The sequence below is a fragment of the Anabas testudineus genome, chromosome 23 (genome assembly GCF_900324465.2).
Source record: "Anabas testudineus chromosome 23, fAnaTes1.2, whole genome shotgun sequence".
Taxonomy (NCBI): domain Eukaryota; kingdom Metazoa; phylum Chordata; class Actinopteri; order Anabantiformes; family Anabantidae; genus Anabas; species Anabas testudineus.
In genome coordinates, this window is record NC_046631.1 from 2,778,987 (window position 1) to 2,798,341 (window position 19,355).

The following is a 19,355-nucleotide window of genomic DNA, read 5'->3' on the forward strand; positions in this document are numbered from 1 at the left end:
TCTGAGTTTGTTGAAAGGGACAAATGTGTTGGAAAGTCTGCTTAGTATTTCATCTGTATGTTAAAGTTAAATATGTGTGGCTGTTTAGTAGCTGTTTTTTACTCTCCTACACCAATCCGTATGTATTTGCTCCTTGATGCTTTTGACTAATGAAGAACTACAGTCTCATATATGTAATATGCTGTCCAACAGACCTGTGAGATAACGACAATGTAATCTACTTTCTCAATCCTCAAGTATATAAAAGTCCTTTATTTCCAGTATGGATCATGCAGATGCTCATCACTTGCCCTTTGAGCATTTCTGAATGACTGCACCCACCTCTCTACCCCCAGATTGTTTGGCACCAAAGCCAGCAGCAAGGCCAGCTCTCCGGGCACGCCCGACTCTGGCAAGTGCCCCTCAATTCTGGGCAGCCCCCACGGCACGCTGGCAAGGCAGGCCAGTCTGGACTCACCCTCCTCTGGCACGGGTAGCCTGGGCAGCACTGGTGGCATGAGTGGTGGCAGCAGCCCACTGTACGGTAAAACCCCAGATTTGTGCACTGACTCCCCAGCCTCCAGCCCGGCCTCTGGCCTCTCCCTGCCCTCCAACGCTCGGCCCTGGCCTGCCTGTAGTTCGTCAGCTGGCAGCAAAGACACACTGAGCTGCCAAAGCATGACCAGTCTGCACACCAGCTCTGAGTCCATTGATCTGCCACTGGGCCACCATGGGCCCAAGGTTACACGAACCGGCAGTGTCAAGTCCACCCTGTCCGAAGGGTGAGTAACAGGAAATACGATTGGGTTGAATCGTATTTATTGTTTCATTTGAGAACAGAGACGAAAAGCATATCTTACACACAAAACAGAGTAGGCAAAATATTAACAATGTTTATGATAATAATGGAACAATCACTAAATCAGCACACAGTTTGGGTAGACTGAAGTTTTTTCTGGACTTGTTTAAGTATTATCAGACATTTTTGAGTACAGTAATAGACATATGTCAACAGGCAGATAGACTAAATGGAAACATCATAAAATAATCTATTGTAAGATACTCACTGACCCACAGACATGCCAGAAAAATGACTACAATAAATTCAGATCATTTCAGCCCCTCATTCCCATGAGTAGTGTATATTAGGGTGTTTCCATTGTTTTGTCCACACAGTGTGCATGCAACAATCACAAAACTTAGAAGCAGCGCACAACTTCATTTTATCTTACTAGTATAGATGAATGTCTCAAAAATGAAACAATTGATTTGTGTTTTATATTTGTTGTCTCTGTACTTTGTTTAATGTTATCCCCATAGAGTACATTCATTTGCACACTTTGTGTGTATGTGTGTGTCAAAAGTCAAGTTTGAACCAAAGTTGCAAACAAAATTTATTTAGTCATATCACAAAAACAAATGTTTTATGGTGTTCATCTAATTCACTCATCCTCTGTGTTTTAACAGCATGCCTCTTGACAGAAACACACTTCCCAAAAAGGGACTGAGGTACAACACATCTGCAGCAATATTTCAATCTCAGTTGTTGTTCTTTTGCTGATTCACATAGTGCATTTGCATGAAAATAATTATCAAATTTATCAAGTCTTTGTTCGTGTTATTGTATGTATGGCATGGTGTTACATGCAGAGAACTGATCTAGTTAATGCTAGAAAAACACACATTGTGGCAAATATTAAATACAATTCAACAGCAGCTCCAGGATTATTATACAGTGGAATAATCTAAGACACAGCTGGAACCCAAACTGATTATTCTAACCTTCATGAAGTAAGGGTTTATTGCAGGGCTATATTAGACCACAGTTATTTAACTAAATATAGTTAATAAACTGACAACTATTTTTATATCCTCATATCTGAAGTGCAGCAATCAAGTTATAACCAGCCACTTAACAAGAAATATGCTGATATTGATGGTGATTAGTTATAGCAGATACCTAACATTACAAGTGTTAACAAACATAGCTTGTTAACTTACTTACTAAGTTAATTACTAAGCTAAGTAAAAAGTAGAAAAAAGTAATAATATAATATATACATAACTTGAAGTAATTGATAAACAGTAACAACAGGCTGAAGAAATGACTAATGAGAAACAGTTAATTAAATGTTAGTTTTTAATTCTATAAAGGCTGTAAGTAACCATTGGCAAAGGCATGTATTAAGTGGATGTAGTGTACATATCCCATTTCAGAACAGTTGGGACTGACCTGTTATTTGTTAATTTGCTCAAATCTGTATTTATCAAAGAAAAACATTTGCAGTGTTTTTATTGGCAACTGATGTATTTTGTTTTATATATATATATATATATATATATATATATGTATATATGCAAATGTAGAATTTCATGTAATACTGAAAACACATTGCCTTGTGGCAGCACATGTCTTAAATCCCAATATACAACAGTGGTACCCTCACACATATTGTATGTAAGTCAACTCATGCTGTGGTCACTGATGCACCCACATACCATGACAGATGCCGCCTTTCACACCTTTCACTAATAACAGTCTGGATGGTCATTTTCATCTTGCCACAGAGAACCTAATGCCCATTTCTGCACAGAATTGAAGCATGGCTTCCTCCTTTCATAATAAAGTTTCAGGTTGCATTTCTGAATGCAGCAGCAAACTGTGCTTAGTGACAACAGCTTTCCAAAATACTTCCAAGCCCATATGGCTACATTCATCATGGTAGCACGATAGTTCCTCATTGAACAGTGGTTTTCACTCTTGGCCTTCATGCACTGAGATTTCTCCAGAGTCCCTAAGTCTTTTTCAAAATATTATAGTCTAAAGTCTTTGCAACCTTGGATTTACAAGTATTTTTTGGAACTTTAAAGGTGGGCAGTGAAAACAGGTTTAGTTAAATAAATAAAAGGTTCCAGCAAACTGACAAATCACAGATTCTAGTTTTTACTGCAGTTTAGATTAAATAAAGGCTTGAAATAAACAGCACCAGGTGGATGGTCTACTGACAATGCAGATTTATAGGTTTATAATAATCAGAAAATGTTTATGTTATGTAGTATGCAGAGCCAAAAGTACATAGGAATACATAGAGAATAGAAAATACATCTTTTCTCTTATATTTTCAAACATATTTGGCCACCTTACGCAGTATTCTTATTTTTTATTATTTAGAGGTTTCTTCAGTCATATTTATTTCCCTCCTGTTTTACATCCTTCTAATATTGTGGCCCAAATGCAGTAGCTCCAATACCAGCAATACTGAAGTCCATATTAGATTACATACCTCTTTAAAGGAGTCCAAACATTTTGATGCAATATGACCGATACCCAAAATAATCAGGCATGAGTATGTTTGTCCATCTGTTCGCATGTGCATCCTTATTCTTTTCTCATCTCATGCACTGTTCAAAACCAGCAAACACAGCAGATAGAGCAGTTCTTCCTCAGCTCCCTAACATGGCCTAAACATCCTGGTAATCTTTCCTCTGGTAGCAGACGGGTGGGGTGGGATGGCATTGCTAGAATGGATTTTTTGGATTTAGCTGGGGCTAAAAGGAGAGAGACAGAAATACCATAGCTCATTCATCATAGTGGCAGAGCCTCTTCAGGGAACAGCCTCTCAAGCCAATTATACAATACTGCTGCAGAGAGGCCAGATGGAGCATGCTGCTTTCAAACTTTTTGATTGCATTTGATACTCATATCTCATACTCTTATACTCATATGTTCTTAAGTGAAAGTATCTGATCTTATATTGCACTTTATGCAAGTTGGAAATGATGTTCAGTACAGACTGCAGTTTTTTCTTCTCAACTATTTTGTTTTACTGAACTATCTTGCTACCATGGCGTCCGTTCACATCTGAGGCCAAGTGGCACATTTTTTTCCTGATCTTTAGAGTTCTATAAGAGGACCTGGAGCCAATAATTGCATGTTGGTACTTCCTTCCTGTCATGGGTATTTTGTAATCACTAAATGTAATAAGTTAAACCCTAACCCATGGACATTTAAATCTAGTCCATTTCATCTCTAGTGATGGACAAATGTTGTTGTGTCCCACTATTCAACACACTTAGACACCCAATCTTAGGTGGAGAAAATACGAAACACAGGCTTGAGGGACTGGAGCAGGGTCAGATGTGACAAGCGTAGTAATGGGGTTATTGGAAGGAAGACAGCATTGAAAAGGGATGAGTGCAAACTCAATTATCATCCTCAGAGGATTAAATATGGCCGATTGTCACGCGTGTGATAAGAGAGCCTTCTGCTGCTGAGCCACTTTGGAGCTGGGGAGGGAAAAGATGAGCGGCAGTATGTTTGAAAGCTTTGAGTCAGAGATGTATGTGTGTACAATATCTGACTGAGTGTTTGTATGCATGTGGAAATCTGTGTGGTGTAGCTGCATGTTTTTTGGCATCTGCTCAGATGCCTCTATTATGTAGCTCCATTCTCATGTCATCACTACTTACTCTAATGCTATAACTTGTCACTACTTGAACTTCCAAATATCTCTATGTGACAGCTGTTGGTAACCTTATTTGCCATGAGTTTACTATGTCTTTGTGTGGTTCAGGTACCCTCCCTCATCCCGACAGACATCCCACGAGGAAGGGAAGGAGTGGCTGAGGTCCCATTCAACAGGGGGACTTCAGGACACAGGCAGCCAGTCCCCACTGTCCCCTCCAGGAACTTCTTGCACGCCCACTGGAAAATATCACTACTCCAACCTGCGTGAGTCTATAGTGATGAAGTTAAATTGTAGCATATCTTCAACAAGCAGCTCAGGTATAGTAAACAAAGACGGTGAATATCCAGCTATTCCTCTCAGTTGACTTACTCAGCACACTAGATGTAAGGCCATCTTTTCCAGGCACAAGACCTAGATTTACATTTACAACATGTTGCCTGACATTGTTAAAGGCCTAAAAGACTATATATATATATATATATATATATATATATATATATATGAGACAATGTAAGGGTAAGGAAATGTGGCTTATTAACGCTGAGTTTGGTGTTTTCCTCTGCGCAGTGAGCCCCACTAACATTAGCCAGTATAACCTGCCACCAGGCAGCAGCAGCATGAGCCGCTCCAACAGCATACCTGCCCAGGACTCCTTTGACCTGTATGGAGAGGGTCACCCACTGGGTGGCAGCGCAACCTCCTTGGAGGAACGACCACGGGCCATCAGCCGCTCTGGTTCCTTTAGGGACAGCACTGATGAAGGTTAGACACGCTTTTCCACACATCAACATCAATACATTGATCTTTTTAAATACAGATGGAATCAACATCAAAACTAAGAAGAAAAAATCATGCTGGATACTGATATGAACTGGGTAATGTATTAGGAACAAAAAGAATGCTACATCGTTTAAAGGACAAAAAAATTATCACCCTACAGAGGGCTATGCTATGTCAAAGACACAATTAAAATCTAATTGACAAAATTTCATGAAATATCATTGCAGCAACTCAAGATGGTAAAACTCAGTAGTTTATATGGCACCCAAGTGCTAGTATTCATGTCTGACAGCGTCTAATAAGACGACAGATATTGTCCTGGGGTATTTCTTTCCAGATCTAGACCAGGGCATCACCAAGCTCCTGGACAGTCTTTTAGTTTAGGCTCACATGGGGACCAATGGTATCAGTTCCTTTATCCTCCAGAAACTGCCTGCATACTGTGAAGACCGTGCATTGTCATGCACCAGGAGGAACCCAGGACCCACTGCACAAGAGCAGGGTCTAACAAGGGGTCCAAGGATTTCATCCTCAGAATGCCGTTGTCTAGCCTGTAGAGGTCTGAGCATCACTCCTGTCCCTCCATGGATATGTCTGCCTGATATGTTGAACAACATTACAGGCAGCATAACATTCTCCACTGGAGGAGTTGGACTGTCTGTCCAAACTGTAGGGTCCAGGTATCGCCTACTGCTACCAGTAGTGACACAGACCCTAACCAAATGCAAAACCAGTAAAAAACTGTCAGAAAACATGTCAGTGGCCTCCATCTGTAAAACCATTCCTGTTCTAGGGATCATATCATTGTTGCCCCTCTAGTTCACTTGTTGTTAATTTTAATTAACATCAAAGCAGTTGAAACTGAATAATAGCCCCCTCTGCTACTTAACTGACCAGATTAATATCCCAGACGTTTAATTGACTTAATGCTATACTCTGATTAAAAAGGGTTCCTTTTTAATTTTTGAGCTTTATACAAAACTTTTTTTTTTTCCCTTTTTTAAGTGTCTGTTGCCATCGCCTTAAAAACACAGTACGACTGATTCCATAGCTGCTCAGACCCTTCACAGGGTAGCAACTTCATCGTTTCTCTTTGACATTGCCATGTTCACAGTTGAAGGACCACTCTGTGCTCCTGGTCAGTGTCACCCAAAAAAGAGGAGTCTTTATGTTGGTCCATAGTGATATAAAATAAAACAAATTATTGAAAACATCCATTGCCCACTTTCACTCCCAGTGTCTGTGGGTTAGGATATCATTGGCCTTACATTGTGTTGTCTGAACCTTCCCTTAACATAGCTCTCAAGTGATAAATGAAGAAGAAGCAAACAAAATGACTGTAGCGAAACCTTAAGCTCAGATACATACAGTTTTGTCACATTTATCAAATGCTTGATTTATTGAGCCTTGTTACTCACTCATTTATCTCTCTTACAGTCCATGGCTCTTCGTTGTCTCTGGTCTCTAGTACATCTTCACTGTACTCTGCGGTAAGTAGCTGGATAGCTTTAGTTCCTAGATTTTAAGTGATTCACAGTTAGCTTTACAGTCCGGTAATGTACTGTAAATCTGAAACTAGTAAATCGTTATTACACTTTGGTGCACATTACTAAAGTTGCACAAATCAATATTTTTACATGACTCAATAACTCAACTTTGCAGTTCCCACTGTGTACTACCTGCTTAGAATCAAATAATAATAAATAAAGTTAGCAGCTGGCCTGTGAATATAGTGAAGTATAGTAAAGTAAATATTAGACTTTTACTATCCAGAAACATGATTGGAGGCTAATGTTTATTTGTGTCTGACAAATATGCAAATAAACTGTTTGTGGCCTCACAGCCAGTTAGCAAAAATGTATTTTGCTATACCTAAGTTCCTAAATAATACATTTTGAAACTCAGCACAGCTCATACAGCAGTAAGCTAGTAGCAAATTGCCAGATAAGAAAACAGGTAAAAATAGTTAGCTTATCTAAAACAGCTGCATACAATAAAAGCAATAAGTCTATGTCTTAAATGATCAACATGAAGTAACACCTTCAGCTCTTCATGGGAATGCAGTGTACCATTAAATCCTCCATACACACATCTTGAAATGTTTCAGTCTTATCCCTTCTGTTTCTTTAGTAAAAAAATTACTTACCATAGTTGCATGTTTCCAGAGTAACTTAACTCAACAAGTGTTGAGTTTTTAATAGCACAGGCAGCTCTAGAGTCATCGCGTTCAGTGAGGCGGCAGATTAGTTTTTGGGAGAAGAATCGATTACCACCCACTACTTCTTGTTTTCAATTGCACCTGCAGGGAGAGGCCTGGATTAATGGAGATAGTTTTGTTTACAAAGTTTTCACTCAGCTCAGAATCATTTGTTTGTTTTTGTCTGATTTTAACTACTACACCAATATTCACAGTCACTTTAATCCCATTTTAAGTGAAGTTTGGTCTTCTTATCTTTGACATTAAAGTGTGCGTCACTGTGTATTTATTGTATTTATTTTGTATTTAAATTTATTATTGAAAGGCACTTGATTGAACTCACAACACAATAATCATAATCCGTATTTTATACTCTGTTTACTTTTTTACAGACAGAGGAGAAAGCACACTCAGAGGTAAGGACGGGTGACATTGTCGTGCATCGTGTGTCTGCATGTTTTAGTTTGGCACCTTTTTGCAGTAGAGCCACTGAGCAGCTCTGCTGATGGGGGTTCAGTGTGTTGCTATGGGACTTTTTCGCTTACCAGATCTGATTGTTTGCTGCCCTTTAGATGACTGCTGGCTGTGTCCGTGTGTGTTTAAGTTTCTGTCTTGCTGTTGCACTGCACCTGTTTGTATGCGTCAAAGCACAATCACTGATATTAGTCCAGCTCAATTTAAATACTTAAATACTATAGACTCTTACCAGTTCTACCCAAAACACATAGATGCAAGAAACATAATGGTGGAAACAATTGTATCAAGTTTTGTATAAAGCAGTTTAACCCTATGTTGCATTGCTTTTTCATTATCTGCAACTCTTAAGCATTTATTCTATTTTGATAACAAATAACCACATATCCTACTGTGCTTTTTATCTCATTATTTACTTATTACAACAAAGTTACACCGTACATATACATATAATGCATGCTGTGCTCTTTGGCTCTTTTTGTTTGACTTTAATAGTTTTGTCAGTTTCTTTGATTTTTCCAGTTTAATGTTTACATGTTTTTGTTTTCTATTCTATCTGTCCTTGTTTATTAGTGCTTCAAGATCTCGTATGGGTCAAACAGTAATGGCAAATACAATGCACTAGAATTTAGCATTTTAAGACAGCTCTCAATGCAAGATGACTATCACTATACAGTGAATGTTCCCATCCTGGGACAGGTGACCTACACATGAATGCACTTATCGTTATTTCCATTAAGTAATTTTTTTGTACAACAGAAATTTGATTAAGCAGTGTCTGGTTGACAATAATTAACAAAATTCAAGTAGTAATCCAAATATAACTTCATAATACTATCAATCAACAAGAGGGGAAATATATGTTTTGAAACTGTGCCAATGACATCATTACTATTAGTGCTACTGTCAGATATTGATTATATGCAAAAACAGATATAATGTTTAAAGATACTGTATGTAACTTTGTTGAACATTTCAAATGGAAATATGCTCCATAACTTCGATTAATGTGAAGAGGAGCTTTCAAATTCATTGGAATTTTCTAATACCAACCACCCCTTGAAGAGCTGAGTAGAGCAGAGTGGATTGAGTTTGAATCTCACTCTACCGCTAGTTTAAGTTGCATATTGTACCTTTAGTAAATAATATGATAGAGACAGTGTTAGTATAAACAAAACTTTTTTGTGAGTATCCTTATATTGGCTATTTGGTAAATAAATACATCTGGTTATTATAGAAATAGCAGTGTCAGGTTTTTGCAAATACTGTTTGACCTTGGTTAGAGAATATTCACCTGTAGCTCTTACTTTGCTGCTCACAAAGTCTAACCATGAGAAAACCAGTGCTGTGTGATAACCCCTGTCTCTCCAGCCACATCATTACATGATGTTTTATGGAGGAATGCAACATAGTGTTAATTTTTACTTTTCTCTTTTCAATCAAGGGCCAAACAGTCCAAAATTCCACGGTAATCCCCCACACTATATGTTCACACTTCACTCAATGTCTTTTTTACTCAGTATTACCTTGTGTAACTGTACACTTTATACATCAAAGTTATCATCAAGGGAGTTGCAAGTTCAACGCCTCTGCATTACAATCTCTTATATTTGTCATATACATTAATCATACGTTTGTTCCTGATTTTTCTTTCCAAACCAGCAAATCAGAAAGCTACGTCGGGAGCTGGACGCCTCTCAGGAGAAGGTGGCAACCCTCACGTCTCAGCTGGCTGCCAATGTGAGTTTGTTTACTTCAAATAACAGCATCAAAACAGACAGCTACTTTGCATGATAACCTGATGCCATTGAGCGTTTACAGCAAGGGCTGCCTGTTGAAGCTCTGGAAGGAATATAAATGTTCAAGACACCCACTAATTCCTTTTGTCTGTGTTTGAAGATGCTGTGCATGTCTTTAAGCCTTTGCTTGTTTGATTTTGTTTGTGTGTGTGTCTGTTTGTTCTGTGTTCTTGTGCTTAGATGGCGTGTTGTCTAGTGTCTACCGTACAGCGAGGACTGTCTCTTTGCTTTTGTCTTAGCTTGTGGGGTTTCACCAAGAACAGGAGCCTTTCCCGAAATCAGTTGAGCAGAGAAAATCAAATAGAGATACACGGGCGAAGAAAGAGACCAGGGAGAGGAGGATAAGTGAATCCGGACTCATCTGCGTCATGCGTGGGTGAAAGGGACTGAGATTCAGAGACCTCCAACCCTCAGACGAAGCTGTCTTTGTGCTGAGATGCAGATAGATTAACAAACTCCAGCGTCTGTCTAGGTCAGCTCAGCACTCCCCCCGAACCCTCAATGCCAAGTGTCTGATCAAGCATGGAGGCAGACAGTGTTCGCTTCGGTTCAACACTTTGATCACAAAGTCGTGCAGAGCTGAAACTGAATACTAAACTGTAGGAAAAGTTGGCAAATTGAGAAGACCGTGTGGAAGAGTTATCCAGTGACATTAGAATATCTTTTTCATATATATATATATATATATATATATATATATGTATAGTCTATACTAAATACTCTTAAACAAATTTGCTGCATGGCTATACTATTTTATGAGGGTCTCTGAAATTTAATACACACATTTATAAAAATACACAAGAACACATAACCACAACAAGAACCCAGCAATAGAGCCACTTTAAACAAGTCACTTTTTAACATAAGAGAGACATTGTGACATTTCAGCAATTGTTGGTAGAAAAAAGGTTCATGGTAGGGAAGCACAATTATTTAATTAAAATTTAAAAAGATATGTCTTTCACTGTGCTTCACAACAGCAGTGGAAAAGGCTGCGAGTTGTTTGTCTTAGTATGCCAAACCAAACGCAAATACATACATTACAGAAATCCATATGTGCTTTACAGCTTCCAACATAAGAGGCTTGGGATTTTTAAAGAAAAAAAAAAATCTGTGGCCTGCTGGTGCTGCATGACACTATATCTTAACGACAGCGTGGTGGGTTGTTGGTGCTGTAAGCTCGTCTTATCCTCCCAGTGGGGAGTGTGACTCCATGGAAATGTCAGCCTCGCATGCTCTCCACCCACAGTCCAGAAGTAGTCGCTCAGTGTGGTGTGTGCAAGACATGCCAGAGACGTTGCTTAATCATCTTTATTCCTGCACACACTCTCACACATGTACATGCTCAAACCTACGCATACAGGCAACTGAATGAACATTTCAACTAAAAGACAGTAATACCAGTACTAGTAGCAAGTGCTTTCAAAGCATACTTTCTTTAAAAACATTTTATTTCTTCTGTTTGTGCTATGATGTGTTAATAAAAGGTCATTTCTATTTGGTTGTGATTTTACTTAATGCATATTTATCAGCATTATGTTATTTATTTAAAATGAGCTTCAAGCATTCAAACGATGAAGAATTTATTCATCTTTTAAAGGAGCATTTAATCTTAAAATTTAACCATCAAAATGTCTCAAATTGAAGTAAAGATTAATGATGCTGTCAAAATGCTAATTTTAAGGTTAGATAGATGAGAGTGTTTAGCACTCCCATGTAACCCTCTAGTGACTGCATGTGTTTTCTCTTCAACTCTGTCTTCTCACATGCAACCTACAGAGGAAATGTGCAGTGATTGAGGTCATCTGATCTTAATGTTGTCTCATTTCCTGTGTCATACTCATTATAATTTTTTTCTGCTGCAAATTAAATATTAATCTTGAATTACGTGTGTTTATACCCTCAGTCATACAGTCAGTGACTCTCATATGAAAAACGTATTTGCTTTTGCACTGTCTTATAGACTTAGGTGCACTCCCTGATAGTTTAATTAATGTCATATTTGTGTTTCATTTGTGTTTCAAGTGGAATTAGCAAATCAACATAGTGTCTTAGGGGTTAAGAGGAACAAAAGCTGCCAAATTAGTTAGGTATTGTAGCACTCAGTATTTATTGTGGTGTGGATTAGTTTTCTGCCTTTTGTGAAATCAGGTTGGCTGAAGATTTTACACAGGCCCATCTCAGTCTCCTTTCTTTTTTTACTCAGCCGTCACTCAGTCACCCTGACCTTGTCGCCGTCCTGTTCTGCTATGCTTGGAAAGGGCATCCCCCTCCCCATCACTCCTGGCTCACATTCTTCTCCTCCTCCTTTTTTCTGGTCTTCATGAACATCCCCTTCCTGTAGAAACGGGTTTGTCCCCTCCCCTTTTTGTTAGGATGTAGCACAGCAGTAGATTTTGGTTTCACCCACTGTAGTCATAACTGTGGGTTGTCCGTCTTGTCAGAACACGTACCACCCTTGAGATGTCATCTACATCTTTAGCAGTGGCATCGAACATCAACGACATCTCCTCATCTGGTGCTCTTGTTTGGCCCACCATCAACCTTTACCCTAGACCTCCAAATCAGGAAGTGAAGCGGAGAAATAGGGGTTCGGGGGCAAAACGTGACCACCGGGGCCAAGCTCCAGAAGCAGGACAGATGGTTCAATCGTGGGACGCATTAGAGTCTGATCAGCGCCTCCTTCGGGGTGGACAGGTGGGCTTGGTGGTTGATGAGTCGGCGCTCACAGGTGGAGTTGGAAAGAGATGTGGAGCCGGAAAGATGTGATAGAACAGTTGGCATTTCTAAAGGTCGAGACCTTCGCTGATTCAGCCAGCCAGGGATTCAGAGTGGAAGAGGCAGCACAGGATGCTACTGTGTGTGTTTATTTCTAGATGTTTGTGGTCCTAATGTCCTCACAAGGATAGACATATGGAATTTTCTCAATTTGTTAGAATAGAACATTTAGGAACAATTGCTGTTAAATCCAGTCCTTGAAAGTATAACATGAGGTTGTCTGTGTCCGTGTGTGTGTGATTGTGTAAAACAGAGCTTGTCTGAGTTTGCCTGATCGGTCTGGGCACGCTGCCCACCTCTATGTGACACACTAGGCCTCACAGGTGTCTCAGGTTCTCCAACTCACAATGAGAGGATGAGCTGGCAGGACACACACAGACACACACATACAGATTTAGATCTGCACAAGGAGACACTAATATGAACATAAGGCTTCACCAGACATTCCTACATAAACATACATACAAATAACACATAAACACACACACACAAACAACTCAGACACACACACATCACAGGTTCAGCAGAGCAGATGGCTTGCTGTGACTAAACATTTGCCATCTTTCAGTGTATTGCTACTGTATCTTCAGGTGACAGATGAAGTCAGAGAGGGCAGCCCTTCTCTGGTCTGTGTGCCTATGTGATATCCACATAATTTCTCTCAGCATTTTCCTGATGCAGAGAGAGGAACATTTGGAGTATGCTAAAATGAATGACAGTTATTTCATAGCAATACGATGCAACAGTGGAGTCCTAGGAAATGCTCATAATAACCCCCTGTTCAAATGCAGCTTTTAGATCATGCTTAGAGTGAACTTGCCCTTGACATTTGCAGCTGACTCAAAGTGAAAGGCATGGTTTTTGTAGCTAGATATCACAGGAGCTGATTTTTATAGCACACAGAGATCTTTTCACTACCACTCAGTATGAGACTTCAGTCTTATAGAGGAAACTTTGCAATCGCTTGGTTGTTCGTCCGTTTGGCTCAGGCTAAAACTCACTTCAGAGCTATTCTCACCACCCAGCAGAAAAACATTGTTTTCAAGGAAGGGCTTTATTCAATTATTCATTGTGAATATTGATTTACACATGTCAAAATGCTCATTTGTTGTACTTTATTACAGGGCTCTTGTTACCGTTTAAAAGAGTTCAAACCAAGTGTTTTAGTATTACAAAGAGTATAAAATGTTGGAGCACTATTTTGAGTATTTTGACAAAGATACGATTTTGAAACTTTCAGTGATGTTAAAATATGTTTTGTATTTTTGTCTTTCTGTGTTTGCAGGCTCACCTGGTGGCTGCCTTCGAGAAGAGCCTAAGTAACATGACCTGCCGCTTGCAGAGCCTTACCATGACTGCTGAACAAAAGGTCCTGAATGTAAAATATGAACTTTATGGTGATAGGATTGCAGAAAGGAGAAATGATTAGTAGTCGGCAGCAGTGTGACATTGAAATGGCGCAGTAGGAAGTAACAATGCGGAGGTCGGCTGTTGCGGATTTGTGGGAATTTTTATCTTTAAGGTTCAGCTCCATACTCCTCTGAGGTTTTTACTCAAGTTTTTATGTTCACAGACGTTTTTATTTTTTAAGTTCAGTTGTTGCTTGAATATTTCTCTAACTTTACTTCTAACCTTAACCAAAGTCTTTGACTTTTTTAAACTGCAGCCCTTTCTACTTTTCAGGCAAATTTTGGGGTCCAGGTCTGCATGTTAAGAGTTCAGAATATGTCATAAACCTATTGCCCAAAAACCCTCTTCAAAAGACCACCAGCATTTATCTGCTCCCAGCTCCCACTGTTTTTTTTTTTTTTTGTGCAAGGAGGAGCTTTCAGAAGAACTTGAATGGTGCAGAAACACTGATGACACGGCAGCAGGAATATGTTCAAAGATATACCCCTGCCACAAATTAATGAATGCTTCTTCTGTTCACACACACACACACACACACAGACAGCTGACGAGCCCTGGCAGCTTTTTAATCCTCTATAAATTAAAGCAGACTGGGATCTAGTGGGATGTCTTTGTTAAACAAGGCCGTCCCAACTTTTAATTAAAGCAGAAACCCTATCTGCAGCCCTCAGTGGGTTTTGGGTAAAAGCTGAATAGGAGGCTCACTCTATCTGATCTTGTTGGTTCAACAGAGAAGTGAGCTTTTTTTTTTTTCATTCTAAGCAGGTGGTGCTGGCTTTGGGGCAAATCCACTGTGCGGCTTGTCTTCTTCACAATGCCCCTTCTACTTTTCCTTCTCATTCTTTTCCAATGAAAACCATACTGATGCCAAACTTAAGAATGTGTTCCCGATGACAAAGCTAATGTGTTGATTAAAACAGATTTATCATTATCTTTTTAAAAATAACCTGGTCTGGTCATCGTTTCTGGGGTTGTTCCATCTGTTTTATGTAGACTACAAAAATTGCATTATAATTATATAATTCTGATTCACTGCACTAAAAATATCCCCTCCTTTCTCTTTTGTTTTCTCTCTCCAGGAGTCTGAGTTGGCTGAGCTGAGGGAGACGATAGAGATGCTGAAGACACAGAACACTGATGCCCAGACGGCGATCCAGGTGGCTCTCAATGGCCCAGACCACCTCCACAAAGGTAATGAAGAGACCAGCAGGGAGCATTGGACCAAACTTCTCTCAAATCATCTGATGTTTTGAGGAGGCTTTAAATGCCTAGCTGTTCTATGAAAGGAGGTGTTTCTAAGCATGACAGGCTGAAGTAGGAACTGAACCCCTGATATTTGAAGTGTCTGTGCTATAGAAGGCAGTTTTGGAAAGTCTTGCTTAGTCATAAGAAATCTCAGATATGTAGTCATAACCTTTTCAAGTTTCCAATCTCCTCGCGGCTGCTTATCCAAGCCAAACTGAGCCCAACGCAACTGATCATGCCTTGGTACTCTGAATTAAGTTGTCAGTGGGCTATAGAAGTGTTTGTCTGTTACTTCCAGATCTGCGGATTAGACGGCAGCACTCTTCAGAAAGTATGTCCAGCATCAACAGCGCAGCCAGTCACTCCAGCATGGGCAGCTTGGGCAAGGATGCCGAAGACAAAAAGAAGAAAAAGAAGAACTGGGTAAGTTGGATGTGTGCTGCTGCTGCACCCATTGGAACAGGTTAAAAATCAGCTCAATAAGTGTAAAAGAGTAAGTGTAAAAAGCAAACACAATTTCTAGCCAAAACAGTAATCCATGTTTATTGCTGTGATTTTTACATCCAGTCCTTCTTCTTTTTGTTTTAAAATGGGTGCTCAATCAGTCTGTGAAGGGATTAATACACCCCATCTACCTTGACAGTCCAAAATGGTTTGGATATATTTGAGGCTGGAGTGAGCAAAGAGTGTTCAGATTCCATTAGGTCGAGTGCAAAATCCAAAAACTAAGTTCACCTTCTCATCATTGTGTCACCGTTGCTAGGTTACAGTGTTAAGATGGTGTCACCTGAGTGCTTGAGATACCATTCAGTGGTGAGGGCTAACGGAGGATCAAGCAGGGGAGTTAACCACCCTGCAATTATTGTGGAGAGGTACTTAGAATTTTCTACAGATTCGTTTGGAATAAAGCAAAGAGGCCATTAACGTCACAAATACTGAAACCCAGTTTGAAATATAGGTGATAATTGCCCAGAGGATACAGAAGAGCCATGACTAGTGGAAAAGTCTGGGCTGAAGGGAAACACTCCTTCAATGTGTCCCATCAAAGTACAAAGCAAGGAAAGCCATTTTTCCCAAGCCACAGCTACCACAAAGTTTACTTCAACTTTGGGATTTGGGAAATCAAAAACATTGTTTCTGTATCTCTATCAGGATTGACATTTAGCTTTGGTTTTTATGTAATTCAACACCCATCTTTTAAAACCCTGTCTTGTGAGAATATGTCCACACATACATTCCAACAAACCCTTTGCTTCACTTATCAATAGCAGCTCAGTGTCAGTGCCTGAGAGCTGTTTTGCTGCAGCCCCATGAGTCAGCCAGATGACATATTAGAAGTTCCATCTCAGCCAAAAAGCTCAGAGCCAGAACCAGTTTTCAGTCTCTGCTGCAATACAAAACGCCTGCCCTTGAAATAGAATACAACTGAATGTGACACCCTAGTCTGCAATGTTAAGTGAGAACCCCTTTCCCCCCAAAAAATAAAGTCAGTCTCATGAATACAAATCAATCTCTTATTTAAGTAACAATTAATTATTCATTTGCATAAATTTGCCTTAGTGCACACGTGGGAGTAGATGAGAACAGAGTTGAACTAAGGTTACTTAGATATGAGTGCACAAGCAGCTCATGTAGCAGCAGTGACAGTGTAATGAATAGCTATGTTGCCCTTCAGTAAATTAGGGACCTTGAGTCAGAAAGCATTAGGCCTGCAGAAATGTCCTAAACAGGACACAGACTTAGGGTTGCTTCTCTGTGGATGTGGATGTTTGAACTGTGACCTGAAATTGGCAACAGGCCGAGAGCACAAGTGCTGTAAAATGCTCAGTGTATTTACTCAAACCTAACTGTCTGACCATATAATATTTCTGTATTCTGTTTGGAGTGATTATAGCCCTTGTCATACTAATTTAACTGAAGAACACCTTCCATTATTCAATTGGTACTGGAAATCCGTCTTTCTCCAGTTAATCTCCAAACCAAAATTGTAGTATTGACACCAACCTAATTGATCTTTCTTTGCCAAGAGAAAAAAAGGAAAACAATCTACTTTGATAAAAATAAATAAATAAATAAAAATAAAAATCACAGCTTCTCTATTTGGAGCCACTCCCATAGCTTTAACAAGTCATAATCTGGTGAATAAGCACTTTGGAAAAGCATTCATCAGGTTTTTTGTAAGTGGTGGAAAACTGCCTGCCCTTTTCCAGAGTGTCAAAACTCTAGAAATAATCAGTACTGTGAATGTGAGATAACTAAGAAATAAACAGGTGATTAAGATGCTCTGAACGTAATCATAATAGCTATCATCTTCATTGCAATCATCCTTCCACCAGCAATAAGTTTTTTTCTCAGAGCAAACTTGTAGAAGTGCTTAGTTAAACATTAGCAGCAATTATCTTTAATCAACTGAGAGTTTGCTGTAAATGGGTGAAGTGAGTGCAAGTGTGTTTGTCTGGCTTAACATTGGGTGTGCTCTGCGTCTTCAGGTGGCTGATTCCATCCCAGCACAGGTCAGTGGTTTCCAGTGTCTTCTGTATGTGTGCAGTGGTCGTTCTCATTATCCCCAGAGCATAATTTTCTTGCCTTTTTCTGGGAACATCGGCATGGATACAGCAACCCTCCTCTTTCCCCTCTTTTCTCCTCCTTTTCCTCTTCCCTTGTTCATTTTAATTGCCTGTTTAGCCCTAATGTCTAGGGATCATTAAAATGTCATATCTTCCCTTCTCCCAGTCTCATTTCCATCTCTACTGTACTTACGGCCTTGCTCTTTGCCTCCTTCTTTACCTAAACCAGTGACAGTGACCAGTGCACGGACTGACTTGCTGATCTGACAGGATTTAATGTCACCAGAAAAGTTGTCTCAGGAACTGACATGATGTTGATAGATTTTCCCCTGTGTGTTTGTATGTTTTGCCTTGCAGTTACGCAGCTCCTTCAAGCAGGCATTCAGCAAAAAGAAAACCAAATCCCAGTCGGCCCATGATGAGATGGAGGAGATGACCGACTCACTGCCGTCCTCGCCCAAACTGCAGCATGACAACCGGCAAGGCAGCATCGCCACTCTGAGGTCCTCTCCCTCCACGACAGAGTAAGTTCTTACATGCAGCCGCCTACAAATATACAGCATACAATACATATACATCCAGTCGCACACAGATGTACAGATGTTTGGTATACAGGTAATTTTCATTCACTTCTCTCATATATAGCTAACAAACTGTACATACAAATAGAAAAACCTGTAGGCAGCATAGTATATATAGCTCTTTGATCTTTTGTTCCCTTTTCTTCTACAAGTCTAAATTTTTTACTTATTACTTTTTTGTCTTTTAATACTTTCCTTACCTTTCCTCCTACTTTTTGTTCACCCTTACCTTTGACATGTCTCCACCTGCTGTAGCAAGTGCGTTTGTGATAGCAAGTCCTCCCCCATTTGGACACCAAAGAAAAAGCAAAATGGTCATGTGGTCTACAAGCACAGATCTCGGTAACAGGCGCTGTGTGGCATGCACCCAGGCAGTGTATGTGCATTGGAGTGTGTTTTTGTGACTTCCTTCTGCATCTTAATGCCATAAAAACATCTGCATGTTAGAGGTAATAGATTTTTCTAGCACATAAACTGAACCCGGACCTCACAAGTGTGAAGTTCTCAGTTAAGCAAGAGTAGCCATAGGCTGAATGCCTATGATAAGCTCTAATAATGTTCTTACTCATGCTAGTGCAAATTTGCTCTATGTTACTGCAGAAGTGCCTACATGGCCATTATACCTAGCAGGCATAAGCATGCAAGTACTGTGCACATCTGCTGTGTTACAGCTAGTGATATATTCAGTTTTAAAACATCTGAGCATGAGGGAGATTTTGACTTTCAAATGACACAGTCAACCACACGAGTGTCTTTGTTGTGTTTGCCACTGTTTTAGCTCTCTGCCTGCTAAGAATGAAAATACCACTTCGTTTACAAACTATGAAAAATGTTAATCAATCACATTAATGTCAACTAAATGGAAGGAAAACAATGTTTACTGATTACAACAAAATATAGCATTCCACATACAAAATGTGTGCAATAGTGCACTGTGGGAAGCACTGGAATATATTTTTCACCTGTAAGACTGGTCGGTGAAATATTGTAACTTGGAAGGATATACTGTCCCAAATGCTCCCATTGCCTTTCACTTCCATGTTGTACCTGCCTATGCAGCTTCACCACTGACTCCA

General features: G+C 39.7%; 1 protein-coding gene across 7 annotated transcripts in view; it reads left to right on the forward strand.

Moving 5' to 3' along the window:
* Positions 1–19,355, forward strand: part of nav3 (neuron navigator 3) — a 247,766-nt gene that overhangs the window by 215,661 nt on the left and 12,750 nt on the right. For 3 of the 7 annotated variants that reach the window (XM_026363685.1, XM_026363681.1, XM_026363688.1), the window contains 13 exons: positions 336–761; positions 1,447–1,488; positions 4,554–4,711; positions 5,016–5,210; positions 6,666–6,718; positions 7,818–7,841; positions 9,344–9,367; positions 9,562–9,639; positions 13,762–13,845; positions 14,966–15,077; positions 15,430–15,554; positions 17,621–17,644; positions 18,056–18,222. In XM_026363685.1, the coding sequence (XP_026219470.1) occupies positions 336–761; positions 1,447–1,488; positions 4,554–4,711; positions 5,016–5,210; positions 6,666–6,718; positions 7,818–7,841; positions 9,344–9,367; positions 9,562–9,639; positions 13,762–13,845; positions 14,966–15,077; positions 15,430–15,554; positions 17,621–17,644; positions 18,056–18,222 (1,512 nt within the window). The remainder of the gene's footprint in view (positions 1–335; positions 762–1,446; positions 1,489–4,553; positions 4,712–5,015; positions 5,211–6,665; positions 6,719–7,817; positions 7,842–9,343; positions 9,368–9,561; positions 9,640–13,761; positions 13,846–14,965; positions 15,078–15,429; positions 15,555–17,620; positions 17,645–18,055; positions 18,223–19,355) is intronic. The other 4 variants (XM_026363682.1, XM_026363683.1, XM_026363684.1 and 1 more) reach the window with 4 other exon arrangements.